The following is a 27,325-nucleotide window of genomic DNA, read 5'->3' on the forward strand; positions in this document are numbered from 1 at the left end:
CTGGCAGCTACCCCATGACAGCCTTGCTCCTCCCATCTCTACTTCCTCGCCGTAGCAAACACCACAAGCAATATCTTTGTTGCCCGTTGCCACCACAGAAAGCACCTCAACCCATCTTGTTATACCGCTCCCTGGCCCGATCCTGCACCGTATTCACATACTCGGCATAACTATTCGTCGTCTTGCGCTGCGCGAGCTCCGCCGCGTCGCCCAGGTTCCCGCCCTCGGCGCCGAGGCCGACGCCCTCCTGGTATGCGTGCGTGGCAATCACCTCGGTGCGGCCGTCGCCGTTGGCACCCAGACCCTGTCCCGTGCTCCAGCCCATCTTGGCCAGCATCCCCGCGCCCTTGGATTTTGAAGGCGCCGGCGGAGGTGTCTTTTCCTTGGATGCCGCCGCCGCTGCCGCTGGGGGGTTTGCCGTCTTCTCGTCTTTACGCACTGGTTTATTACCGCCTTGGACGGGTACCTTTGGTTTCGCGGGTTGGTTAAACACCTCTCTTCGCTCCTTGGCGCGGTCGCGGTACTGCGGTGCTGATTCCTCGTCCGCTGCTGGTGCCGCCGGCTGCTCTTCTGCTTGTTTCGCCATCCTCTTATCGCGGGCAGTTAGTCGCGGCTTAGCTGCCTTGACCTTCTCCTCGTCTGCGGTAGCGTTCTTGTGGTTCCTTGACTTTTCATGCGTGTTGAGATCATCCAGAGATTTATACTTCATCATGCAGATCAAGCAGCAGATCTTTTCGCGATCCACGTATGATACTGATGCTTCCGGCGTATATGTCTTGTCTGGAGCCGCATTTCCCATCTGAGGCGCGGGTGTCTGAGAGTCCTCAATATTAGGGGCCCCATTCGGCGATGCTGTCGGAGCAGGGGCTTTCGGAAGGCTCGCCCCAGTCAAAGAAATCTTGATAGGGCCGGTAGAAATTGCGTTCGCGCCAGACAGAGAAATCTTCACAGGGGCGCGCTCTTCCGACTGACCATTTTCACCAACGGCATCGGCGGCTCGCTTACCCTCGTGTATTTCGACATGCCGTTTTTGCCAAAACGCCATTTGTCCAGCCATCGGTACCGACTTCTTGGTGGAAGAGGCGGGCAGGTTCCCGTCCGCCTTGCGTTTCTTGCCCTTCTTCGCCTCGTCGGCAGCATCCCCTTTGCTTCCGTCTCCAGAGGTGCCGCCAGGTGGTACCTCGGTGATCACTCTCTGGCTGGGATAGACGTGGGGCTCCCAGTACTTGACCCGAATCGCCGGGTTGAAGAGCGGGTTGAACGAGACACGCTCGTTAAACCGCGTCACTTCCCTGAGTTCTGGCACGAAGACGCCCAGATGGATGGTCGAAACTGTTACAGGTTTCGAAGCAATGGTGAATTCACGCATCATCTGAAACTTCTTCATGGCCGCCATCGCATCCTCCACTGTCCAGAACTCGGCGAATCCAAAGTTGAATGACTCGTTCGTCTCTTGATCACGCATCAAGAATGTGCGGTGGAGAGAGCCCGGCCTTGCGCCATAGCCAGATGCATCGCCTGTCGGAGCAGTAGACTTGAGCTTAGGCCCATCGCCGGAATTCCTTGCTGCTGCTTGCTTTTGAACGAGCTCTAGTTTTCCAGCTCCCGCCGAGAACACATCCTCGTTCACGGAGGGCGCCAAAGGGAAGAAAACCAAGATTTGAGAAGGTGTATCGGATGCATCGCTCTCGCCAGTCAATAGAAATCGGTATTGGGACGGATCTGGCCGAGTCAGTACAGGTCCTGCAAGAAGGATCGTTGAATGTGCATACCTGTGGGCGGACCGCCGCAGTTCTTGCAACGGCTCCTGGTCGCGTAGTTTGAAAAGTCACAGGTCGGACAGCTCCAATTGGCGGCAGTTCCAGCGCGACTCTCCCGCTCGGCATCATCGCGGTTCCTTGCGTAATGGATGTAAATCAGAGTCATGCCATCCGTGCTATCATCAACTTCCCCGCTGAAGAAGTTGATGACAAGCTTAGGGTAGTTTCCTTTAACAAACTCGACCGCCTGCTCGACATTCTCAAACTGCGCGAAAGCGCGACGCTTGCCTGACGAAGATGTAAGCAAGTGCATGTGAGAGGGTTGGGGGATAGGTGGCTTGCCTCGCCCAGTTGAGGGGATGCGAAGATCGACAGATGGATAGTGTGATAGATCGGACTGTTTAAAGAGACAATCCCGCACCGTCTCGAGAGATACATCGGATGGTAAACCTTCCAAAATCACAGTATCACTCGGAGTACCAGCTTGTCGAAGAGGCGATGTAGAACGATCGCGACGAGGATGGCGATCTGGGCTGCCACCTGGAGAGGCGGAAAAATGACGAAGATCCTCGTCAGGACCACGTCTGGCATCATCGCGGCGAGTGCCATCGTCGTAGTAAGGGCGAGAGTAGCCCCGGCCACCTCGATCGTAACGACGTGATCCGCGGTCGTCGCCGTCATGTGGGTGAAGTAGCGCAGCGTCTTCATCACGGCGATCCATATAGTCATCCCGACCACCGCCTTGATCTCCCGATCGAGGACGTGGCTCGTGGGCCTCACGCGGCGGTCCATGGTAGTAACGGTCGTAGTCTCTTGCGCGGTATTCTGCAGTCTCACGATCCCAATTCCGGTCCCGATCCCAGTCGCGCTCGCGACGGCGGGTATCCTCAGGGGCGTAGCTGTCGTCGTCGTCGTAGGACAGCTCGAGGTTATTCCTGGGGGGAGACCTAGAAGAGTCTCGTCGTCCCGTGGGCAAGTTAGCAGAAGCTCAAACCAGCCAGATGTACTGCAGATGGTCATGTCCTCCGCAGGCTCAGCTTAGTCTCTTTACCCTGCCGCGTTCGAAAGCCGTCGTTGTCTGAATACTGTTGTTGATCTCGTAGAGGGGATCTTCGTCGCTCGTACGGTCCCCTCTCGCGCGCGCGATGGTTGTCCTCGTACATGATCGCGGATCGCAGGAAGGGGTGTGTCCGATCTTTATGCGCGCTGCTTCGGGCGTGATATGGGTCGAGTTTTGCTTGGTCCGGAAAGAAGAAGAAGAGGAGGGAAGGAAAGAGTAAGGCGTGGTGCTGTCCCTCGTGAGGCGTACGACGAGACCGTGCCTTTATGCTTCAACCAGGTATTGGTGGAACGACAAAGGGCGACGGGCCTCAGTAATGGGCTTGGGCGAAGTCGGGAATGAAGAAGGGATGGTTCACACAACGCAGGGGCCGGCAGAAGCTCACCCCCCCCTGGCAACTTCCATTCGTAGTCGACTTGCGGCTGCCTTCCATTTCATGGGATTGCACCTTATCTCTTGCTTAGTCAAGCGGGGTCGTCGATAAGGTTGGTATGGACCTGGTCCGCGCTCCTCCATCCTTGTACCTTGTACCTGGGTACTCATCAACTTCGAACTCCCCACGTTCATCATTGTCATCTTTTGAGGTAATTTCAACCCAAGGTTATTAGATAATCGGCATGTCGTTGGCAATTGAGAGAGAATTACTGATCATTTCAAGTGTACTACATTAGATATCCAACAAAGAGTTTAGCTGCGTTGACCAAAATCCTACAACTTCAAAAAGCCCATCGTCATCTGGGATACTTACACGGCCTCAACCCCACCATCTCCTTCTGCCATCTCTTTCTGCCATACCACGACTCGGAGGGGCAGACACATCTTTCCACCTCTATTGTTTCCAAATCCTATAGCCATGGAGAACCAAGACCCAGGACCGTGGGAGGTCTCCGAGGACTCCTGCTACGTCGCCCTCACCTACCATCTCCTCGACGCTTCAGCCATCATGAACCGAGTCCGCTCACCACAAGCCGGCGCCATCGTCCTCTTCTCTGGCACAACACGCGACACGTTCGGCGACAAACCCGTCAAAGAGCTGCAGTACAGCGCCTACACGCCGCTCGCTCTCCGCACCATGATGTCCATCGCCAAGGCCATCGTCGAGAAGCACAGCTTGAAAGGCTTCGCCATGATCCACCGCTTGGGAACAGTCCCCATCGGCGAAGAGAGCATCTTGATTGCGGTGTCATCACCCCATAGACAGGCTGCGTGGAGGGCTGGTGAGGAGGCGTTGGAGGAGTGCAAGGCCAAGGTCGAGGTATGGAAGCGGGAGGAGTTCCATGGCGAAGAGGGCGTGTGGAGGGCGAATCGAGATGGTATTGCTGGGCAGAAAGAGACTGTTGGGGATCGAAGCCATCCAGAAAGCTCTAGTCCGACTCAAACATGAAGTTTCAAAAATTCAATGACCATTTGCGTAAGAATGGGCATCACCTTTGTGAAAGTTGCAGTCTGCTTCCATCCGTGCCAGGGAGTTTATCATCACACAGAATGAGCTGGTCGCATATACAGACATGATATCCTTTCACAAGTAGGTAAGTTTACTAATAAGCTGTGTCACTTGGTCAAGCATGACGCGTACCGATTGGAGAATATCAGGGAATTAAAGGTGCTGACCTAGGTCATGGACAGGGAAAGATATTCACGGTGCCCTGGACTCGTTAAGTCTCTTAAATATATTGGACATTTCGACACTTTTGATATTCATGATAGATGGTGGGCATTTAACTTGCCTATATCTCGGTATTCAAGCGCGCCATGACATCTATGCATCTAGTTTCAGATGATCCAGCATTGTATCGATCTTTCCAAGTAAGATCTGGTAATTGATCGCATCTGAAGCGAATTCGTCTTCGGCCACCTCACCACCAAGAGTCTTGACTCCCTCTCCATCTTCGCCATTCTGAACAGTTTCAGCAGCAGAAGTAACAGGGGCGGTTTCCTGTGGGACAGCACCATTTTCACCCATCTCCTCATTCAACTGTTCGCTCTGTGCAGCGATGGCTTCTGCCAATTCGGCGTTGATCTCTCCCTCTTCATCCATCATCTCCTCAAGATTGGCGTCCTCGAAACGCAAACGGAAGCGCTCGCCCAGATAATATCGGATGTCGTCCAATAACTCAATAGTGTCCGTCTCTTCACGGTTCTTGAGTCTCTCTGCACTCTCCTTGATCAGCTCCGCAAACTCGGCCTCATCAATGTAGTCCTCTAGGCGGTTGGCCAGGTACCGAGCAGCAAACTCTTCCAGGCGCTGTACACGCAAGTCCCACGCCGCGTGAATCACGTCGTAGATGTTGATGGGCTCCATATCCTCTTCCCGATGGTCCTCTCCGTCGGGTCTGTGGGTGCGGTCAGCCCAGATGTTGCTGCTGCCGCTTCCCAGGGTACTGATGGCCTGAGCTGCTTTCGTCTTGAGCTTGTCGAGGAAGAGAATGTCCGCCGTGTAGAGCAGGTCCAAGGCCAGCTCCAGAGGGCAGTCCACCTTCTCCGTGTACAGAAACGTAAGCACAATTTCGAGGACCTCGGGTATACAATCCACTGTGACGACGTGTAGGTTCTCCGAGTCCTGTGCCTCCCTGAATTCGCTGGAGAACATGGTCTCAAAGTACGGGCTGCGGATGAGCATCGCCTTATGAACGGGGTAGACCACCGACTTTCGAGGTCGTTTCCTGGGTTTATCGCCGTTGGATGCGAGGCCGAGCGGAATGCCGACAGCATGGACAACATTGTCAGGATCCTCCGCATCATTCTCAATCTCGTCGCTTTCCGGCTCGTGCGCGCAAAGGAGGCAATCGGCAAAGATGGAGTTGTCGTGGCGCCATTTCACTTCGCCGACCCTTTTCGTCTCCACGATCATCTTGTGGCCCAGGACCTTTTCCCGGTAGAAACGATCAACCTGGACCTGGGCGCGCTTCACCTCGTCCTCGTACCTCTGGCGTGACAGTCGCCGGTCGTTGCCCGCCAGGATTGCCTCCCATAGTTGCTCGATCTCGAGCTGTTTGCTGAGCTTATCAACACCAGTGAGAACCTCTTCTTCCGTCACGGTACTGCGAGCATTGACCACATCCTTGGGTACTTCTCCTAGATACAGATATCGTAAGGCGACTTGGAAAGACTCGAGCGGGTAGGTGGTGGGGAGCTTCCATGTTGCGGTATCGGGTGCGCCATCGAGCTTCTTCCTGAAGTACGGTGTTCGTGCTGCTAGGAGGAACTTGTGCATGTTGAAGGACTGCGCTGCTGCAATGAGGCTGATGTCGGTTGTCTTTGGAACGTTCTTGGAGAGTAGGCTGGTAATGTGTCCGGCCCAAGGCTGGAGGGGGTCTGTAGACTTTGAATAATCATACTCTAGCAGGAGATTTCGTATCCTATCATTGAGGGCATTGTAAATGCATCGTTCGCCCTGAAACGTATTTCTTTCGGCCAGTGCACCTTTCATGTTGATCAGTCAATCCATCTCACTGTAGATCGATATAGATAACCCACCGGACTCCAGAAGTAGTTGTACGAGTTCTAGATGCCCACATAAACTGGCCTTGGTGCTTATTGTCAGTGAGGCCTGAGCCAGAGGTGCGGGGGCTGCGCACTCACAACAATCAACGGTGTGTAATCAAAACGATCTTTGCCATTGATATTTACGCCAGCCGAGATCAGCTCCTGACACGTCTTCAGGTCGCCTCTCCTGCAGGCCAGCAGGAAAGCCTCGAACTCGGCCGTCTGATCCAAGGGGTTGTCCTCTCTAAGCACGCCATTTGCGATCAACTCATGCTCTTCTTTAAGCTGTACTTCTAATTCATCTTTTCGGAGAACCATGATGACGAACTCAACGAACAGGACAGAATATCTATAGCCTGGAAGTCTAAGCAAATGATGATATGAAGGAAATGTATCAAATAAGTGACAAGTTCAAGTTCGCCTCCACATCTGGGACATTGAAGATCTCAGTGAGAATGAAGTCCGATAACTCCATGAGGTCGCCTCTGCACGGGCCACTTTGGACCTTCCTTACGTGATGGCTTCCAGTACATCATCAGTGCCCCACCATTGAACCCCTCCAGACCTAAAGTGCTGGCTTATCGATAAGAAAGAAGCGAGATGGACCCACTTCGAGAGATGGAGCTGGATTATCTCAGCTCCGTTGCTAGCGTCGTTGCCATGGCATCGGCCCCCAGTTGTTTACCCGAGCTCGATCTTGTTAGTCCCATGCAACCAAGTTCACAGCTTTGACTTGCAGTGCACCTTTCCCGGTCAACCATCACCAACAGCTCGGATACTAACATAGCAGGTTCGCGACCGTCGCCTTTCTTTGCCTCTCAACTTCTATGGATACATACAAAGATTCACTTTAATCAAATTCATTGCGTGTTGCATCCAAGATGTCTTTGGAGGCGGATAAGTATGAGGTGCTGGAGAAAATCGGTAGGCACCACCATTCACGAGCTTTTCACGTTGCGACCGACCAAAGAGCTCTTCACTAACCAAACAATCCAATAGGCCATGGTTCCTTTGGAATCATCCGAAAGGTTCGAAGAAAGGCCGATAACCTCGTCATGTGTCGGAAGGAAATCAGCTACCTCAAGATGTCGCAAAAGGAGCGCGAGCAGCTCCACGCCGAGTTCCAGATCCTCTCAACCCTCCGCCATCAAAATATCGTCGGCTACTACCATCGCGAACACCTCAAATCAACTCAAGACCTTCACCTCTACATGGAGTACTGTGGCAATGGCGATCTCGGTCGCGTTATCAGAGATTTGGCTGTCAAGGGCCAGCGCGCACAGGAGTCATTTGTGTGGAGCATTTTCTCGCAGCTGGTTACTGCGCTCTACAGATGCCATTATGGCATCGACCCTCCCGAGGTTGGCAGCAATGTGCTGGGTCTCTTCAGCACAGCTTCCAAGCCTAAGACGCCCCCGGGAACCATGACCATTCTGCATCGCGATCTCAAGCCGGAGAATGGTATGTTTCATCGCCCCATCAATCGATGTGACATATACTAATCGAGAACAGTGTTCCTTGGAGAGGACAACTCCGTCAAGCTTGGTGACTTTGGCCTGTCCAAGATGATTCAGTCCCATGACTTCGCCTCCACCTATGTCGGCACACCATTTTACATGTCGCCCGAAATCTGCGCCGCTGAGAAGTACACACTCAAGTCGGACATCTGGTCTCTGGGTTGCATCATCTACGAGCTCTGCACACGCGAGCCCCCCTTCAACGCCAAATCGCATTTCCAACTTGTTCAGAAGATCAAGGAGGGCAAGGTCTCACCTCTTCCCAGCTGCTATTCCAGCGAGCTCATGGGCACTATCAAGGACTGCTTGAGAGTCAACCCCGACCACCGCCCGGACACTGCGCAACTACTCAACCTCCCTGTTGTGCGATTGATGAGAAAGGAAAGAGAAGTTGTTGAGCTCAACAAGGTCGTTCAGAAGAAGGAGGATTCATTGGCTCGCCGCGAGAAGGAGTTGAACGAGAGAACAGCCGCCTTCGAGGCTGACAAGGCTTCTGTCAGACAAGAGGTCGACAGCTCGCTGCGAAGAGAGTGGGAGGTGAAGGCGCGTCTGGAGATCGATCGGCAAATCAACTCAGAAATTGAGGCCCTGCGAAAGCGATTTGAGAGCGAGGTTCAGTCTCGTGTCGACGCCGAATTGCAGAAGAAGACGATTAGCTTGGCTGCCGAGCCCATGCACGCGCTGGACCTCGCAACATCGCAAACAAAGTCAGACTACCCGAGGTCTTCCGTTGGTAACGGTAGCGGAGACGACGAGCTCTCATCGTGTACCGATCTTACCGATATCTCTTCGGACAGTCCTTTCACGAGCAAGAAGGCTACTCGCACACCCTACAGCAGAGCCCAGACCATGTTCGTCGGTGGTCAAGGCACCCCTATGGATATCGAGATGGCGTCCCCCTCACCTATCGCTATTGCTTCACTTTCATTGTCCCCTAGACGACATGCCGGAACTCAGGTGCCCAAGCTTAACAGCGGAAACCTATTCTCTGGCAACGCCGCTTCTTCTGGCGACCCAATGTGGGATGTCCCTCGTGACACCATCAGCATTGACTCCGACGACGAGGACATCGTTCCCTCCCCAACACGCAACATCAAGTCGAAACACAACCCCTTCACATCCAAGAACCGCCCGGTCTTGATGTCTCAAAAGACCGCTCCCATCACTCGAGTCAAGCCTCAAGGATCGGCAACTGGTTTGAACCAGAACAAGACGCTGCCCTCGCTGCCCAACATGGCCTCGAACCCTGACCTCAGCCGCGGTCTCCGCGAGCGCTGTCAGTCGCCTAATCGCCGATTGAGTAAGATTCCTTCGGCAGCGAACCTGTCGGCTGCAAACGGCAGCGAGTCTCCCGGCGGTCTTTCTCGCAAGAACTCTACCAAGAAGGATCAGGAGCCCCTTGGCAAGGTTGCGGCGAAGAACAACATCAAGGGCAGAACACTGGTCGAACTTCAGCAGGCACGAGCAGGAGGTCGTCCTCTTTCCGCTGTCATGTCTGGTGGCGAGAACATGAGCCCTAAGAGGGCATTCAAGGATCGCATCGCGGACCGCCGGGCTAGTGGCGGCGAGCCTGCCGCGGTATGGGATCCCGAGCGGGACGAGATGCCCAGTCCGTTCCTGATCAGACGTAAGCCCATGGCCAGAGTCTAAGATCATTTCTTTTCAATTGGCATACAAGAGCGTTGGGTGGCGAAGATACCATAGCATGCACACGGGTCATTCATTGGTTGTTATTGTCGTTGCTCATTTATCACTCTCTTTTGTTCTGGCGGCACCGAAAAAAGTTGGAGGATATCTTCCGATGGAGGTAATTGTGGGTGTCTATACACAGCAATCCTGAGTCCCGGTGATGATCAGACGGGACTCTTGACTTTCACACTTATGAAGATGGATTTTGGAGGTGTTGGAATGGAACGGTACGGTGTTGCCGGACTCGGCTGGGGTTTCATTTTCGACGCAGACGTTGCTACGGCGTTTGATAGATTGTTTTATTGGTTACTTGTACATGTTGCATAAGGGGTTTGCAGGTGTAGTTCTATCACGGACGAGACAAATATTCATCTTCTCAAGTAACTATGTTTTCATCTTCTCGTACAATGACGTTATGAACTATAGAATGACTGATCTCGTTGTATTAGATACCGCATGCATATGATGTTACCCGCGCGTCAATAGTTGCCAACATGAATGGCACGTTGACGAAGAACTTACTGTAACCGTATATGGTCCCCGTGGCATTCTAGCATGCTGTTCCGGTCTAGTCTCGTTTCACACAGGAAGATGTTTAAGACATCTGGGGTTGACCAGAGCGGCGTGGCCAGAACGGCCAGCCGTGTCATATTTCGCGCAAGACAATTCACATTCCAGATCGCTTCGAGATCCTACCTTTACGCCATGTTGTCTCCTTTGACTCGTAATCGATGATATGCCGCCCCGTAGATTCTCTAAGCGAGACCGAGAGCCCGAGACAACAAACGGCGAAATAGCAAGAAATATTGAACAATGTTTGCTTTTGGATGTTCGTTGTAAGCCTTTGGTAAGCATGCCGTCTCTAAGAGACTGAGACCTCCCCTCCCCTTCCCCTGGACAATAGCGCAGAGCTTATTACAACTCACCTAATAAACGACGAACCCGTCCTACCAAACCGGCTGTTCATGATGATCTCATCACTTTCGGTGAGAAAGGAAGATTTTTGATGTTTCAATGAGACGTCCGTGATGTGATGGAAGGAGGGATTGAAGGGGGTGTTGCCCGAGTGCCGGGTCTTTACCGGCCTGCATGTCTCAGAGGACACCGGTCCGCATCCGCATAAGCGTGCGTTCTTCTTGCTGGCCAGAGTGTCTGTCCCACGCTAGGCAACGCGCTGTGAGGAGGATCAGTAGGGGTTATGTGATATGTGAGGGGGGAAGAGGAGCGGCACGGCGGCCACGGGGGACGGGGTGTGGGAGGAGGCACGGAGGGAAACGGGGGAGGAGCCTTAGAGGAGCACAGGAGGCAGAGGGGGCCGCGCTTGAGTACGTTTGCTGATCATCGATGCGCGGTCATCATGGCGCTGAGACAGACATGATGGACGACGTACGTGATTGCGGGCATTTGCTGCATTAGCTTCACCAACTTATTCTTTTCAATGACAGGCGGGACGGATACGGAGGGGGTACCTACTCCCTGTTGCTGGTGACTGGTATATTGTCGCCGTCATCGCTCTGAGTACTGCTCCTGCGGGTGGTTTAGGGAGTATTCCGCATCTAGATGTGTGCTTTTGCTTTTCCGAATGCCCTCTTTCTCTCCATCACTCTCGGTGTCTTTGCTCTCTCCACTTGCCCGCGCGCCGGGGGGGTTCTGTTCACGGTGACATGGTATCGGGACACAAGCTGAACCCGGATTCTACCCGTGTATGGTTCGTTCATCAGCTCATGATGTTGGGGCCAGTGCGGTTTAGGCTTGGTGTTTTCTTGATATAATTGCTTTTTCTCATCTTCGCTTACTGCCACCCACACCTTTACACACCCCCTTACGCCCACATCAACCATCGGCGACCTGCCTGAGACCCCCAGCAAGCCCATCTTGCATACCGGGGAACCGAGAAAATCATGAAAGCACCGGGCACAAAGAGATCCCGTCTGCGGGAGAGAGACGCAGCTTGGGATTCTTGGACCTTGAAAAGCCCCGAAAAGAAGAAACAAGCACTTCTCGCCCGCTCGTCCAGCGCAAGCAGCAGGACCAGGACGAAGCAGGCGCGGGCGGGACTTCGGGAAGCTCAGCGGGCGGGCAGGTTTGTTCTTTTCTTTCTTTCACACTATATTCTTGCCGTGTTGTCAACGATTTTGAGACACTTTGGAAGGACAGAGCTGACGAAGTGGTAGTCCAACTTGGAATAGTCCTCCGATGAATGATACCTCAGAAGTTCAGGGTCAGACAAGGGGGTTTTACATTGCGCTTGCTTTGCTTTAGCTATCAAGGAATGAGGCTACCGCTTTCGGAGGGGCTACGGTCAGATTTATCACATCGTTCGTGATCGCGATCTAGATTAGTGCTACGGTATCGCATCTCGTCTCTCGGGCTTTGGAGATTAGGTTTCTGGGGGGACAGAGAAACGGGCTTGGACCAACTCTTTTCGTGCTGTCTTAACTCGTCAAGAACTAACGAGTACCTGTCTTATGAGCTGATGAGCAAGGGGAACGTCGGCATTCCGTGGTCCCCCGTCCCCCCCGTTGCGGTCAAACGATAGTCGGACTGGCGTTCTTCTGAAGGATCGAGACCAAACCGGTCATTGAAAGAAGAAGAGGGCTAGGCTGGAAGTGATCTACGTTGAACGTAGGGTTCAGGCGAAGAAAGGCAGTTTAGCTCTTCTAAACGCGGTGTCTCAAGCCGCGCAAAGTAGCGACGGCTTCTAGTCGAGACTGGTGAGCTTCCAAGGGCCAGCCACAACGGCAGCTAGAACATCCGCGCCCACGAGGGAGCGGTTTGGCCCCTTCTTCGCTTCATGGTAGCGAGACATCCTGCGGAAACCCACGTATATCGTCCTTGGCCATCCCACCACAACCCCATGATCGCTGGCTCTGTCTCGCAGGTTTGTTGGCAGAAGCAGAGGGACAGAGACTGAGCGAGATAGTGACACACTGAGCAAGAGAGACAATGGCTCAGCAGCAGCCTACGAAACGAACAAACCCCGGACGTTTCTCCGCTCTAGTCGAGACATTCCAGTGTCTCTCCGGCTGAGAAGACGTTTCTTTTTCCCCGGATGGCCCTACCGAGAACAGAAGTGACGTCCGCGTTGCGGGATCGCCAAAACGTTCGTTTCTTGGGTCTTGCAAGCTGCATGATGCAGCTCGCATGCAGCGTACATTTACAGGGCACGGAGCACCGCGGGAAGCAAACAATACTTTCAAGAAAGATTGCATGTACGAGCACGTCCGCTGTAGGGCAATTCGGGAGAGAGAGGGCAATATCTCGCCCTTTGTTGCTTATTCCCTCTGCCTTCCAAGGGGAGGGGGTGGGTATCATCTGGCCTGAAAGCTGCTGCTGGACTGGACTGAACTGGATGATCGACCGCCAACATTAGCTGCTGGCTCGAACTGAACCCCAGACCAGACGTCCCATATGCATACATTCCCACGTCTACTGCGGTAAGGACTGGGATAAACGCGCAAAGCAGCCAAAGGGAGAGCTCCAGAGAAAGAAACCAAACGACAACCAGACCCAAGATTGACAAGCAGCAGCAGCAGCAGCAGGCCCGTGATGCACTGCGCAGGGGACACGTCAAGGGGAACCCGCAGCCGCGTAGCCGCTTCCCACGACGAAAGCTCGGAGCGCCGTATGACCCCTTTCCGGGTCGATCTTTCAAATCGTCCAGGCTAGAAAGGCGCGTCTGCGGCACAGCGGCGCGGGAAAGGAGGGAGGGGGGATAAACGACGTTAGAACGGTGACCATTCATGGGACGGGAACTGGCTGGGCTCGACGTACGACCAAAAGGATCGCCACCAACCGCGGACGTGCATGGTGAGGGAATCACCACACCTCTTTTGCTTTGCCTCAGCACGGGGAGCAGTCTAATCTCGGGCCGTGTTACGGTTTCCGGTCATGGTTATTACGGTTGCCCTCCTCCTCATCACCCTCCTGCCTCCTCCCCTTCGAAGGAATGAGGAGACGTTTGAAAGACAGCACGCGGGATTGGGGAAGCAATACAGCAGCGGGCGCAGAGGACGTTGGGCTTGGAATTTCACCACTGATAACGTGAACCGTTCAGCCCGCGCCGTCCGCCCGCTATCCGCCGTTGACGGGATGTGAACGTCTCGTTGGCCCGGGTTCTCCTTTGGGGGTTGCTAACTTGCTGCTGCCGCGTCGCTTCGGCTTGTTGCCGTGTGGCTGCTGACTATTGGAACGTATGGAAATGCCACCACACAGACACACACGCGCCTTACATCTCCCGCCAATCACTCCCTACGTCGCCAGCCCTGTAAACGTTGCCATGACACTAAGGCTTCTAGACTCCAGGTTCGAAGCATGGAGTCATTGATTGTGGCGCCTGCGGCCGCGGTAATTGGGAGCATGTAAGGGCTTTGGGATGGGATCTTTTGACAATCTAGGCTTTCTTCCCAAGACTGCCTCTGGTTGTCAACTACCTAGGCGGGAGGCATGGCAGAGATTCGAAGAGGAACAACTAAACCAGAATCGATGGTAAAAGAAAGAGAGGCATGGATGGCATACGGGATACGGGATAGAGGTCATCGAAATTCTTGGCCCCCACCCTCAACTTGAACGAGACCCCCCTTCCACTTCCTTTGAAAGACCGAGCCAGTTGGAGGCAGGGCATGTTGGCAAAACAGGCAGGCAAGTAAAAGTGGATGAGGCTATATCCTGCGAATACCGCGGCCGGCAGTGAGACTTGTGACTGGAAAAGGCCAATGGGCCGAAACCAAGACAAGTTCGAAGGACCCTCCTTATGAGCGAAGATTTGCGAGCACGATCGCACCTTGTGGGCTGTTACATTTCTTTCTGCTCTCCACTGGCCCTACGGGCCTGCAGATGACAGAAAATGGCTGAAAGGGGGAGGATGGAAGGTTGGAAGGTGGAAGGATAACTCCGTCCGGCTCTCTCGCGTGTCTGCGGGTGGTGGATTCTCTACTTCACCGCTGCATATCACGAGCCTCTCTGCGGAGCATCCATCCATCTTCATGTATGGAGTACGGAGTACACGCCCCTCTTGTGTGCTTAATCATCGCCAACGGATGTCTCGTGCTGAGTGATTTTGCCTCCTGGGCTAACGACTCGAGTCTTGTCCTGAAGCATTCCAGCGGAGTCTATCATCGTATAAGGCATGGCCAAGAAGGAGGAGAAGGAGCGGCAGCAGCGATATAGGAGAGCAACGTGGATGCGTAATGAGATGTCTGCAGGAGGAGAGTGAAAAGAGGCGGGGACCGGACTCATGGTGGTTGACGTGCTGGTTACTTTTCCGACACACCCATGGCCATGCGTTGGTGATCACCCAAGTGATCTCTGGTACGGCAGCCACGGAGCGCATATGCGGCGTCTTCCATACGGATACTTCCATTTTGCCCCATTCCCTTTCCCCGTAGGCAAGAAGGAGGTGGTGTCAAGGATCTTCGCAGAGATGGGGGGCCAAAATGCCTAGGCACAAGGTGCGAAGGGGGCCTCCTGCGGAGTAGACGCTCTCCGGCTCCTTTGGCTTTGTGGGCATCGCGCCATATTACCTGTGCCAAGCGGGAATGAACGTTAACTTGCTGTAGGAGGCGAGCCTTGGACCGTTGGGATGCCACGATGCCTGAGTTCTGAGTGGGTGCCGACAGAGAGGGGAGCCCACGGGAGATCTCGAGGCGTGAGCCCACGAAGTCGGCCAACGGGGACGCGTTCTCCTCAACATACGAAAGGGTGGAGTGGGCAGCTTTGAACGCTAGACCGGCCGAGATCGTGTAGAGAGGATTGGGCGGGACAGAGTTGATGTCAGTACGCATGGTTGCTACCGGGCTTACGAAGTTACGACGAGGTGGTTTCATCTATCTGTTGGAATGAAGGTTGGATGAAGGGCTCGAAGGATGCTGATCGTCACTTGTTTCGTTCTTGGAAGAAGAAGAGGAACTTCCAGGAAACACCCGGACTTCACCCCTTCCCCCCTCCAAGTGGACTTTGTATGACAGCATGCGCAGTGGACGGCAGACTCCAGAGTGCTGGATCCGCTCGGTCAGGTTGTGTTGGACCGGGAAGCCAGGGCCATGGAAAGCCCATTATTCAGTTCCCTCGGAGGGTTTTGGTCACCGCGATGTATCTCGCCGTTCCCACCCACTGAACATGCTCATCTCCCCTCGTCGAATATTGAGTTTCTTTCGGTATTATGCCTTCGGGGAATCGGGAGGACGCCTGCGATTTGCAAGATCCTGGGAAATGATCCTCTGAATCGCGGCACCTCACAGCTTACCCCCTCCCCAGTCCCACGATTTTCGATATGTATGCAAGCACAGCCTCGCTCGCTGCCTCTTTCTTGCTTGCCAGGGTAATATGGAGAGGGGAGCAGCAGCAGTACTCGGTACGCCGAATCGAGGTTGAGCTCGACTCGGAGGCCCTCCCGTTTGTGTCATGAAACCTACCTCTGCGTCTCCTCTTCCTTTTCTCGGTCAATAGTCGTGATCGTATTTCTAGGTGGGTTGCGTAGTACGTATCGTGGGCGCAACGCTTCTGCGAGCCCACAAACGGTCATGGAAAACGTGTCTCTGCTGGGATCACCCCTTTCTCTTTGGAAATCCCGGCCTACTCGTCGAGTAGGGGGATGGCTGGATAGGATGTGTGGACTGTGTGGACTGGGTTTTTCTGGATATGAATCCACTGAAGCTAAGGCAGTTCCCTGCGAATAGAGTCCACAGAGGCAGATACGTTGAGAGTTCGTAATGTGAGCCTTCTCCTCTCGGGATCTTTTTCTGCTCGCCCGTCACCATTTGACGTACGACTCCAATTTTTACCCAACCTTTGTCCGGTGTCCAAGATGCCTTGTTCCCAGTTGCCAGGAAGGAGGGCCCCAGAGGCTCGGTACTGACGGAGCCTCGCCCGCGATGAACGACGTCAAGGTAATTATTCAGGACGATGATCGGTGGGACTTGGTAGTTGAGACCCCAGTGCCGTGTAACGTCAAGCACACCGATGAGAGACGGCATCAGGGGGTGCGTTGGGTATTTGCTTTTTGGAGGGGGATGGAAAAGGCCAAGAGGGCAGGGGAAGAAGAACCAAGACCACGATGCAGTTGTCGATTTGGGGATAGGTTGATAGAGCCTAGAGGGGGGCCCCAGTATGCATGCTCTTCTGCTTTGGTCTCGAAGAGATGCCTCTCCCACTCGGAGCCGGTTTTTGGTCAGCAAGGACCATTGAGCAATATCCGGAACTCGCCCGACAATTCGGAACAGACAGGCTCGTGCTGACGCTTCTGCTTCTGCTTGATGCTTGTGCTTGGTATGGAGTACTGATGCGAGCGGTACTGGTGGTGCTCCAGCCTCCTTTGCGTGTGCCTTGCCTCGCATATTGTACCCTCTCGATATTGAATGGGACCCTCGTGAGTTGCCCTTTCTTGCAAGCTGCATGTTTCCGTCTCAGCCCTCGGACATTGACCCTTGAGTCGACCCAACCGCTCCGAGGGATGTCACACATGCAACCTGAGTCGTTGCTCTTGAGCAGCGAGCCGCTGGTATAGAGTCGCAATATTGATATACACCAGAAGCCCCGTTCGCCGGACGAGAAGCCCATTCCTGACGTTGTTATTGCTCTTTTTTTGTTTTGAGCCCGTCTTGGGTCAGACAGCTGTCAAAAAAAGCAAGCCGGAACGCCGGTGTATTCTTTTGACTCTTAGTAGAAGACCGATATAGGGACCACATGCAGGGGTCCGGGGACTGGCTTAGCAGCAAAGGGCTCATTTCGCCAGTCCGCCTGCATTCCTGTTGACAGGGCTGGAGGTGAGGGGGATATCCCTTCTGAGAAATTCCCAAACGGTCGTCTAGCCTCAATGAATGGAGGCAGGGAAGATCCTTTTCTCGAGCCATGTGGCTTGCGAGTCATCAACGTTCCAACTCCTCTGAATTGTCGTATTGCGCTTCCCCGCAAGGCCCGCTTGCGGCCGACTCGTCGAGATGAGGTAGGGCCTCTGCTATGCGGATTTGCATGTCTGTCGGACGCGTATTTTTCATTGGGGGTATTCGTAACTTCGTAAGGAGTAGGTAGATCATTGATAGCTGAAGGGGGAGGTACTTTTTGATGATATTGCACAGGGCGCAGGGCGGCAAATGCAGTAGCATGGAAGTCCGTCCGCCTCCCCGAGCCTGGACGGCCTGCAGACTTTGCCGGCAGAGGATGAGATTCTGGCATTGCTCTCGGGACATGTAGATGGACCAACAACCGTTCTCTTTTGACAGGCAAACAATACCGTACTTTACCGGACGTATTGTATGATGCGAACCGATTGACCCATGGTCTCTGGACCGCTCGTCTTGGTACCGGTCTTCCTGTCCCCGGCCGATGCGGCAAACTTTGACCGGGAGGAGCATCAGCAGGAGCAGCAACGCCTCCGAGATGCAGAGACCGAGGTACAGATATCATAGCTGGACTCAATCCATGAGACCATGGTGACATACGAGCTAAGCTCGCAGCGTGCTCCCTGTCTGTCTCCTTCCGGCTTGCGCGTTGAGCGGGATGGGGAAGAACCTATCCAGAGGATGACTGACCAGCGTTGCCGGGGTCTGTTCGGTGGTCTTGTGTTGCACTGCAGGCTGCCCGACAGCCCATCTTGCATCTTCTCTGTCGACGGGCTGCTGCTGCTGCTGCTGCTGCTGCTCACTCACTTGGTGGCTATAGCTCTTGGGGGGACGCAGCACCGAGGACGGCATAGAGGCACATGGGCGATGAAGCCTCAAGCTTCTCGATGACGGGCGCAACGCCATTTGACGTGAGGGTTTGGTTGCAGTTGAACGGTACAAGCGCGTGTGTGCCATTTGCTGGCTTTTCCATCAATCCCAGCAACGGCATTCCACGGGGAGAAGCATGTGCTGGTCATCGACGTGGCTTTCGTTGCATCTTGCTGCATCCTTCAGCCGCCTGCCACCCCCCATGTTCCCGTTCAACGGCAGCTTTGAAGGAGACCCTCCCCCCAAGCTCGTTCTCGGTCGAGATCTGCCCCTGTGACATGGAGGGACACCAGTCAGAATGGCTCACGAATTCAGAATCGACATGCTATGAGCCTGTGACGGAGATTTGAACGCGTACAACAATTATGAGATGGAAATGAATAAAAAAGCCGAAAGATACAGTCGGGGGAAACCTCGAAAGGTGAGCCATTGTCGTTGGCGTTGCAGGGCTGCGAGACAAACTGTTCAAGAAAAAGCAAAATAAACAACGAGAAACATAATTGGACATCGCATCCCGGACATGGTCCAGATTGGGCAATCTCATCGCATTGACAGGTTTGCTGGTCGTTATTAATAGAAATTTGAGAGAAAAATCCAGGCTTCTGAATCGTTCAACCCTCAGCGCCCGTTGCGTGAACATGGGAGAAAAGACAAAAAGCAGTAAAAGAAGAACATTTGCAGTCAGATCAAGTAATGGCGGTTTCAGAAACATAATTCTGTAAGGGCGAGAGGTTATCACTAGTCTGGAGGAAGAGACAACATGTCGTCGACTGGAATGTTTTCTGTCCACCAAGCGACGTTGGAGAGATGAGCGGCTAGGCTCTAGTAGGGAGAGGACTGGGGGTGCCTCATCGAGGTGTGTGTCTGTGTGTCACTGAGCTACTCAAAGTGTGGCTGATGCATTTTGTTTCCCAAACCCAAAAGAGAAGAAACCCCCCAAAACCCAAAGCCCCAGGGGCAAGGCGGAAGCACGGGAGGAAGACTAACGGCCAGAGTCAGGCCATGATGACGCCTGGGGGCTTTGAACGAGATTTAAACAAGCACAGCCAGACGGCGGAAGAATAAGAAAACGGTAAAGAGTGACAGCGCCGCAGCGCCCATCCCGACCCTACGTGCCTACTTTGACGTCCGGATGGGCGATCTCTTGAAGGGGTGGGAGAGGGGGCGTGGAAAGGCTGCCAGGGGCGATTTGCAGTTCAGCGTTCTCGACTGGCCTAGAAACCCTGGTAAGGAGGAGAAAACCAAGGAGGATTCATCGACGAGGGCCACGGATCTGGTAATCCAATCCCGTGGTGGAGAGCAGAGAGACAGAGACAAAGATGGGTAGATGCAGATGGCCAGAATCGGCAACTTGGTTGGGTCAGTAGTCAGCCGACGGACGAGAGATAGAGAACACAACATCTAGAGCAGTCTCCAAACTTCCAAAAAGGCCTGCGAGAGTTTGATAGACCCCGTGCGAGATGGACAGCAAAAGCGCCCCTAGTCAACGAATGATCTTGATCCATCTCTTCTCAACAAGGGGCCCTACTTTTTCCTCTTAGCGTGATGGGTAAAGAACGGGTTTTCGGATATCCAAGAAAGACCAGCCAGCCCATTCGACCACGGTTCTTCAATGTTCATCTAGCACGCTTTCAGAAGAGGTTGCATCTCTTCGTGTGGTGGTTCTTCTCGGGTCGTCCAGTCAAGAAAGAGTGTGTTGGCAGGGCAGGGGGAATCCTGGTTGATCGTCGCGGAGGCTGGAGATCACAGGATTGTCCCGTGGGCCTCTGCTTTTCTGTTCTATCCCGCACCCAAGTGCCAGGTCTTCTTCACACCCCTTGGATCCGGCCGTGTGCGTAGCGAACTTTCGGGAGGATTCGAGAGAGGCGTCCAATGGGATGACCGACCGGGAAGAGGGAAGGGAAGCAAAGAACACGGTGCTGGGAGGGAGGGGAAGGGGAAGGGGAGGGGGGGCATGTAGATGAAGCAGGGTAGGTTTACCTAACTGTACTGTCTATTCACTATTATCTGGAAAGGTTCATGTCGGTTCAATTTAGGATCAATTAAATTTCATTCGAGAGAGCGTAGGCTGCAGTAGATGCCTAGGAAAACCAAGCTACAGCTCCTGTAGTCGGAAGTTTGTGTGATGTGGCTTTGGGAGAGCGGCGGTTCAATTTCTCTAAATCTCTCAGACTAAGGGACGCCGTAGATGATGCCCGGCCGCCACAGCTCTAGCCGAAACTCTCGGTTAGTCGTCTTTCCCATCCGCACAAATCTGACGCTTCTTTTGGGGCCGAAGCGAGATCTAATCGAGATTGTCCGCGTCAGTCGCAGGAGGCACTAGGCAGCTGATTAAGTTACGAGAGTTGAATTACCAAATCTCTCTAGATGGGCCATTTTCAATGCTGCCAGCCTGCCATGGGCAGAAGCCTCGGCCCTCAGGGCTTACGATGGTAGGAGCTGGCTCCGATTGCGAATTGCCAATGGACCTATTCCCAAGCGGCCGACGTTTCTCGGGGCATGGGGAGCAAGCTCTGGCCTGTGCTTGTTCTTCCCATCTTAATCTTCCCCCACTCTCGGAAATCTCAATGTGGTCGAAGGACTGGCCAAGTAGGGGGATCCAGGGGTGGTTTGCCGTTCCATAGATGTTCTAGGGGCTTAGCCAAAGGAGACAAGTTGCCTTGATCGAGCGTTGAAAGGGAAGAATCTCGACTCTGAACAACAGGAAATGATTTACGGGGCGAGGCCGGGCGACGAACAGAAGGATAAACTAGAGCCGGATTTTGCAATTGAAGACACATTTCTCGTGGCCTTCAAAATGTCTTGCTATGTTTGTTTGAGGTTTGAGCCTCATTTTCCCCTTCAGCTAGTGGCATTCTCTCCTTCACGCCGTTTCCGTCATAATTCTCTCGTTTGGAACTCTCGACTCTGGTTGAGCGATTAAGAAAATGTGAAGATGGATGGTGATAGTGGAGCCAGCACAACAGACTTTGGGGCCGGTTCTCAAAAAGCAAGCTGATGGGATGAGAGCCAAGGGTTGGGCTTGGTCGGACGGCCCCCCCCTGTGCTGATCGACAGATCCTCTCGACGCCCTCGTCCACGTCTGGGTCCGCCATCCCAATCAGCGTCCCTGCCGCTCTTGAAAGGAACCTGCCGCGGAGAGAGGCCAAAGAAGGATCTAGTCACGCCCGTTGCACCGGTACCAGCCGTGGGATTCATTGGCCCAGACACGCGCTGGCGGCGGGATTCAAGCGGGCGACATCATCGATCCCATTATACTTATTACACTTTCCAGTACAGGGTCACAGGGCCCCTTGGGACGTTAGTGTAGGCAACGATTTGCTAGTATCTCGAAATCAAAGTTTCGAGACACCTTCATACGAGGAACCAGATTTGACTTTAGGTGGTAGTAATAGAGACGGCGTCCTGCACCTAGGGTTTATGTTCGCGAATAGTTGCTCCGATTCCGAGCACCTCGGAAGCTACCGCTCTCGTCGTCGTTAAAAGTGCCGAGTGGCTTTGCTGCAGACGAGGCTGTCGGCGCGTTACTACGACGAAACCTACTACAATAGTGCGCGACGCCCAGGCGGTCGGCAGTTGCGTAGTGTCTTTACAGCTCGTGTCCGCCATGAGTGATTAGCATGTTGGCCATGTGGTGCAGGGCTGGAATTTTTGTGTTTGTGATCACTGGTGAGACTTTACATAATGACTCTGGAGCTACTGCGGCGCGAGTTGATGTGCTTCACTGCTCCTATGTTCGAATACGGATATATGTGTGTGATGGGGGGCAAAGTGTTAAGAAACATGACGCAAACAGGATTGAGCCTTGTCTTACTACCACTCGCCTCCTCCCAGCCATCAGTCTATACTTACATACACAGTACTGCCAGCTTAGTCCGTTCGTTTCTGCACAAACTCACCCTTCTCGCCCCTGGTGAGTGAGCGGGTCGGTGATGGATGATCTGCAACTGGCAATGAAAGAGCAGGTAGGGGCCGAGGAATCGGATTCGCGACCGGCATTGAATTGTCCTTGAAGGCTGAAGCACAACCCGTACCAAAACACACACATCGGTCGGCTGCCCGTTCCGTGACACCACTCGTGCTTCAGGGACGATCTTGCATGCGCCAAGCAGCGCACATGGCACATTATGAGTTGCAAGACAGGCAGCTGCCATTGTTTGACTTTAGAGTTGATTGATGATTGACAGCAGATGGTATCCGGATGACATTTCCTCCGCAAGAGCCAAGTGTTCGCGGGGTTGGTATCCCAAACATTGATTTGGCGGGTGAGACTTGAGAACGCGTACGTATACTAGGTAATGACGATGACAATGATAATGATAATAATGGTGGTGATGTATGTAGGCGGTGACACCCCCATGCTCTGTTATGGATAAGGAGGTCCTGCGACCCCCCATCGTCGACGTTGGCGACAATACATATGCCCAATGGAGTGAGAATCGCCTCATGTATCCACGACCGTGGCATTGTCCTGGAATTCTCCGGATGATCTTGCAAGTTGCAATTGAAGACTCACGACCGGGGGTTGCCCATGAGGACGCAGTGCCGGCTGCAACGACATCATCGGCCGTCATGGTTGGATCAACTTCCCGTCCGGGTGCGTGGGTTATTCTTCGAGATCGGCACGACGGTACCCAGCCATAGGTAGCGGCGCCGCGGCAGACAACGTGCTCAACCTGCGCTGCTGCTGACCAAGGTTTACCAAGAGAGTGTTTTTGGGACAATACCCGAGGCACTCGAAGACGATCGCCGCGCGGGCACCGCGTTAGTGCCCTTCGGTTAGAGGTAGTCTTGGACAAGGGGGGTGGGTTGATGGTCGAGGGGGAACCAGCCCAGCCCAAGGTCCAGCCCTTCCCGGAGATTGGTCGGTGACAGGTGAGAGCTGGAAGACAAGATTGGCCTGGGCCTATTGTTGAAGGCCAATGTCTGAAGGTGAATTACCTACCTAGAGGGGCACAGTTGATCTCATTCACAGATCTGCTGGCGTGGATGATGACCGCTCGTACAAGTTACATCGGGGCGAGCTGTACCGTGGTCCGAGTCCCCGTCTTCAGGCTTCAAGTCTCGAAAAGCCTAAAGGATGGACGATCTACCTACCACGTTCCATCAGTACGAATAGCCGGATTGCAAACATAAAAAAAAGCCCGTTGTTTGGTTTGGTTAGGCGTCCATCCAGCGGTAGCGGTTGGACGGGTACATCTGCCACCCACCCTCTTCACCTGGGCTGGCTGCGTATACTATCGTACGGCCTGCCGCTCTCAGTCTAGGGAATCCGAAAAGAGGGCTATATGGGGTGTGCTCCCGTATGACGATACCGGTACAATCAGAAAAAAAGAGGCTCCGAAGTACGACCGCTTCGCGCCGTAGGGTACCCCATACTGCAGGGTCGACACGCAGCAGCTTTGCATGCGCGCGGGGGACGGACGACGACAAAGTGAAGGGATACGTCGATACGAAAGGTCTGGCGGACGCCACGCGCTGCACCCGATCTGGATGGACGCCGTTTCGTTTGGCACCAGCTAAGCTCAGGCAAGCCTAGGGAGCTTGTTGCTACCTTACCTTTTGCTAGCCGTGCCTAGGTAGCTAGACCTATCGCTCACCCGCGGAACTCCTTGTCCACACGAGCAGCAGGAGGGAGAGAGAGGCGCAGAGAGGCAGACAGATCTGACTGATCCCAGGAAGTTGCCGTTTTGACAGGATACGGCGGAGGAGGCGGACGGACATGCTGGGGTTGAGAGGATGCCCAGGCTCACGCTAGCAGAGCTTCAAAGCCCGAGGACCTGGATCAGTTCAAAGCCCGATCACGGGACTTGCGGCCCATGTCTTTTGAATGGGGAACGTCCTTCTCGTGCTTTTCCGACGACATGGGACCACGGGAGCAGGGCAGAGGAGAGATCGTCGCTCGCCCGTCGTGAGGATCTTGACCGAAGGACACGAGAAACGGGATCTGACGCTGGGGTTGTGAGAGTTGGAGAGTGACGGGGGCAGAATAATTCCGTCGAAACAAAATGGCCTCTCCAAGGTTTTACGATTTCATGCGGGTGCTGAGTCGTTGGCAGATGGCCGTCAAGCATGGCCAAAGTATAAAAAAGATTAATCAAGAAAATAAAGGAATAACGGAGTACAAGGGACGTAGGCGTGGGTGGCCGGCCTCCCGGCGATCTGCAGCCGCTGCAAGGCTCACGAACTATCTACGAACCGCTTCAATCTTTGCGTGTTGCTCTCAAAGTTTATCGTCTGGCGTTCATTTCCCAGTTCGAGGGTCCGAGATACTGCTCAGCCACACAAGATTGAGGTGAATCACGTAACTCCGGGGGGTTAACCAACACCAAGGACGGCCAAGAGACTATCGTGATGTTGGATTCTCGCACATCGCGATCCTCTCTCTCCCCACGGCGGGGGCGACAACCAGCTGCTGCCGATTGGCGAATGAACGAGATGTTACACCGATGGGAGATGGAGATTGGGGGGTCATCCCACAACGGTGAGCAACAACGCGCCTGCTGCAGCGGGACTTTGATCCGCAAGCATGGTCCAGCAGGGCAGAACAGGGTTGAGGTGAGCAGACTCTCATTCGTAGAGAGAGTCATCACTCAGCATACTGAGCATAGTACGGATACCCTCAGATGCGGACGGACTACGATAGAGTGTGTGGACGGGCTCATCGTTGCATTGTGTCGGCCAGCGGCCCAGCAATGTGCAAGTGCCAGTCGCAAGCAAGGCGTTGGCAACCACTAAAGGATTCCATGGCGGTTCTGGTGTGAGTCTAGCGTGCTTCGCGACGGAATAGACAACTTGTTCGGTGTTAGCACGCGGCATAGCGGTAGCCATTCCATTTCGTTTCTGGTGATGGCTTCGTCTGGGAACATGGGCCATGGACACCGGTGGTGGAAAAAAGCAAGCAACAGCCGGGCGGTTCCTCCTCTAAGCCACGCAAGCCTCACAAGTCCCTCTCGTCACATACGGCCCGTCTACGTCTACTAACATAGTGTGGACCGAGGGAGAAAGTCTTCACTGGCGGCGGGGACGCTCCAACTAAGACTCTCGCTCTCAGCTATACTAGACGCACTAAAGGTGTTTATGTCTCTCTCTGTGTCTCTGCTTCTTCACGTGCTAGGACGCTAAAGTCGTTCGCGAAGTTTGACACGGAGACACTAGACGACGCCGTCGCCAGCCATTTTCTCAAGCGAAGTCTGAAGTCTGCACTTTGTCTCAACGTTTCCCCGTTTCCCCGTTCCCCGAGCCTTGCAAGCGTACCAAGGCAAGCAAGCCTCAAGCCTCTCGGGGGTCTGGGGAGGGTATTACGTGGTCGTCGTTTCTCCAAGTGCCATGCCAAGTTGTCGTCAAGTCTCAGGGAGGCTCTTCTGTCACAGGGCAGCACACATGGCAAAATGCAGAGTTGCAGACATGCAAAATGCAAACGGGAATGCAAATGCTATCAGTGTCGTCGCAGACGCAGACACAGACACCCACTCCGAAACCCTCTGATCAACAACAACCACTCACTTCCAAAGACTGGTATCCATGCACCCACATGAATGAGGATGGAGGAAACTTGCTGCCATAAGCATATTAAAGCAGTGGCAAAACATCAGAGCGACCGGAGCTGTCACGGCGGAAGACTTGGGACGACATCGGCGGGACAAGACGTGACGGAGCCTGTCATTTGGTCTTTGGCAAGCAACAACGGACGAGTCACCGCTTCATCCGAAGCCATTCTGTTGCACAATTGTGCCTGAGAAGCTCTCGGAACTCGAGGCCTTCTTCATGCCTTGGCCCTCACAAGGAAGGGATTCCCCAACCCCCCTTGAGTCTTGACCCAGAAACTCCGTTGCCGTTCCGTCTGCATCCCATTCCAATTCCCAAACCCTTTTCCTCCCATCTTTCCCGACCCTCGTCTCCAGGTCGATCACGGACCCCTTCCTCTTGAACCAGGGCCGTAGGAGCCAGAGAGAGGCAGAGGCACCTTGCAGAGGGCAGGGTATGTGCGAGACATCAAGGCCGGGGCCCGGGGTGGGATCAAATGTTTTGGGAAAGCAAGCACCAGGCCAAGACGATGACCACACAACACACATGCGCACATCCATGGGCCGTTCAAACTCAGAGAGCGAGAATCCGAGCAGAGAGGGCAGAAGCAGAGAAAGAGCCGACACCAGAGACCAGACTTCATCTCTTCCTCCCCTGTGACCCTGTCCTTGCAAGGTTCAAGCCACCCTGCGCAAGCGAGGGGGCCTTTCCTGGCGCCCGAGCTAAACTGAAGATCATATTGAAATTAGCCTTTGTTTCCGACTGTCTGTTTCCCTGCTCCACCCCCCTCCTCTTGCACCCCCTTCACACATCTCACATTTCTTACACCCTCGTGCCATGCCAATATGGAGTCTTTCCCCCCTCCTCCTCCAAGAAACAGTGTCCCGGTGCCCCTGATGCCCCATTCCCCTATCGATGCCGTGCCGTCTCTTTAACGCCGCCGCCGTCCGATCCCCTCGCAAAAAGCCCACAGCCAAGATGGGGGGAAAAGACAAGATGGAGAGATGTTGTCAGAGCACACCGACCCAACAGCAACAAGCAGCAAAGCAGGGCCCAATAGAGGAGGCTAACGAGTCGCTGACAGCTACCTTCAAACTTGACGTGCGTAACCCTTTCGCACGGCCGCCGCTGCAAGCGATGTCGACGACGCCGAACCTAGCGGCAGACGCCAGACCAGGAGCTTTGCGGCGACTGCGGGAGAGCTTCGCTCGCGGCTTTTCCATGGGTGCCACAAAGCCAACCGCCCCGAGTCGAGTCGGGCTGCAGTGACGAACTCTATCTAGCGGTGCGTTGCGTTGTGTTGAATTGCGATCATATGGGATCACTGGGGCCGACTTGCCTGGGCTGAACTCAACTTTGAACAGTTTCTGCTCCATTTCCAATTCGGACTGATGCCCGACCCGAAAGCCTGGCGGACGGTCAATCCTTCACCACACTGATTTTCGTGGCTAAATTGTGAATGGTCAAAATGCCACTCTGGGATGCGACTCTGGCACTCAGAACTAGTTGTGTCGGCATCGCCAAGCGGCAACTGCCTGAAGGTTGCAACGCACACGACACAAAGTTGAGAGTTGTCTG

The 27,325-nt window shown here is 54.0% G+C and overlaps 4 protein-coding genes across 4 annotated transcripts; 2 read left to right on the forward strand and 2 right to left on the reverse strand.

Moving 5' to 3' along the window:
- Positions 1–9: 9 nt before the first annotated feature.
- HER10_EVM0004360 (RNA-binding protein) lies at positions 10–3,205 on the reverse strand. Its single transcript, XM_035474009.1, has 3 exons — positions 2,103–3,205; positions 1,773–2,048; positions 10–1,722 (listed from the first exon to the last, which is right to left on the reverse strand). Exons 1-3 carry the CDS (start codon positions 2,479–2,481, stop codon positions 107–109), a joined length of 2,271 nt encoding a protein of 756 aa, XP_035332492.1. The 5' UTR covers positions 2,482–3,205; the 3' UTR covers positions 10–106.
- Positions 3,206–3,381: 176 nt separating this feature from the next.
- On the forward strand, positions 3,382–4,204 carry HER10_EVM0013116 (uncharacterized protein; the record flags this gene model as incomplete). The annotated part of the gene is made up of 1 exon (XM_035482483.1): positions 3,382–4,204. Exon 1 carries the CDS (start codon positions 3,674–3,676, stop codon positions 4,202–4,204), a length of 531 nt encoding a protein of 176 aa, XP_035333590.1. The 5' UTR covers positions 3,382–3,673.
- A 375-nt stretch (positions 4,205–4,579) lies between these two features.
- Positions 4,580–6,625, reverse strand: HER10_EVM0010574 (BTB/POZ domain-containing protein; the record flags this gene model as incomplete). Its single annotated transcript, XM_035480030.1, has 3 exons — positions 6,403–6,625; positions 6,298–6,346; positions 4,580–6,243 (listed from the first exon to the last, which is right to left on the reverse strand). The coding sequence occupies exons 1-3, from the start codon at positions 6,622–6,624 to the stop codon at positions 4,580–4,582; spliced, it is 1,935 nt and encodes a 644-aa protein (XP_035333266.1). The 5' UTR covers position 6,625.
- A 426-nt stretch (positions 6,626–7,051) lies between these two features.
- HER10_EVM0010782 (uncharacterized protein) lies at positions 7,052–9,845 on the forward strand. Its single transcript, XM_035480231.1, has 3 exons — positions 7,052–7,230; positions 7,306–7,767; positions 7,819–9,845. The coding sequence occupies exons 1-3, from the start codon at positions 7,188–7,190 to the stop codon at positions 9,471–9,473; spliced, it is 2,160 nt and encodes a 719-aa protein (XP_035333289.1). The 5' UTR covers positions 7,052–7,187; the 3' UTR covers positions 9,474–9,845.
- Positions 9,846–27,325: the final 17,480 nt, after the last annotated feature.

The sequence above is a fragment of the Colletotrichum scovillei genome (genome assembly GCF_011075155.1).
Source record: "Colletotrichum scovillei strain TJNH1 chromosome Unknown Contig00006, whole genome shotgun sequence".
Lineage (NCBI taxonomy): Eukaryota > Fungi > Ascomycota > Sordariomycetes > Glomerellales > Glomerellaceae > Colletotrichum > Colletotrichum scovillei.

What these genes read in the sequence shown, in the direction of transcription:
- HER10_EVM0004360 (XM_035474009.1), bottom strand. Translation starts at nt 2,481, where the DNA reads ATGGATCGCCGTGATGAAGACGCTGCGCTACTTCACCCACATGACGGC. An exon ending in CATCCCCTCAACTGGGCGAG is followed by an intron (nt 2,049 to 2,102) that starts GCAAGCCACCTA and finishes CATCTTCGTCAG; the next exon opens with GCAAGCGTCGCGCTTTCGCG. An exon ending in CTGCGGCGGTCCGCCCACAG is followed by an intron (nt 1,723 to 1,772) that starts GTATGCACATTC and finishes TGACTCGGCCAG; the next exon opens with ATCCGTCCCAATACCGATTT.
- HER10_EVM0010782 (XM_035480231.1), top strand. Translation starts at nt 7,188, where the DNA reads ATGTCTTTGGAGGCGGATAAGTATGAGGTGCTGGAGAAAATCG. An exon ending in TGAGGTGCTGGAGAAAATCG is followed by an intron (nt 7,231 to 7,305) that starts GTAGGCACCACC and finishes ACAATCCAATAG; the next exon opens with GCCATGGTTCCTTTGGAATC. An exon ending in CGATCTCAAGCCGGAGAATG is followed by an intron (nt 7,768 to 7,818) that starts GTATGTTTCATC and finishes AATCGAGAACAG; the next exon opens with TGTTCCTTGGAGAGGACAAC.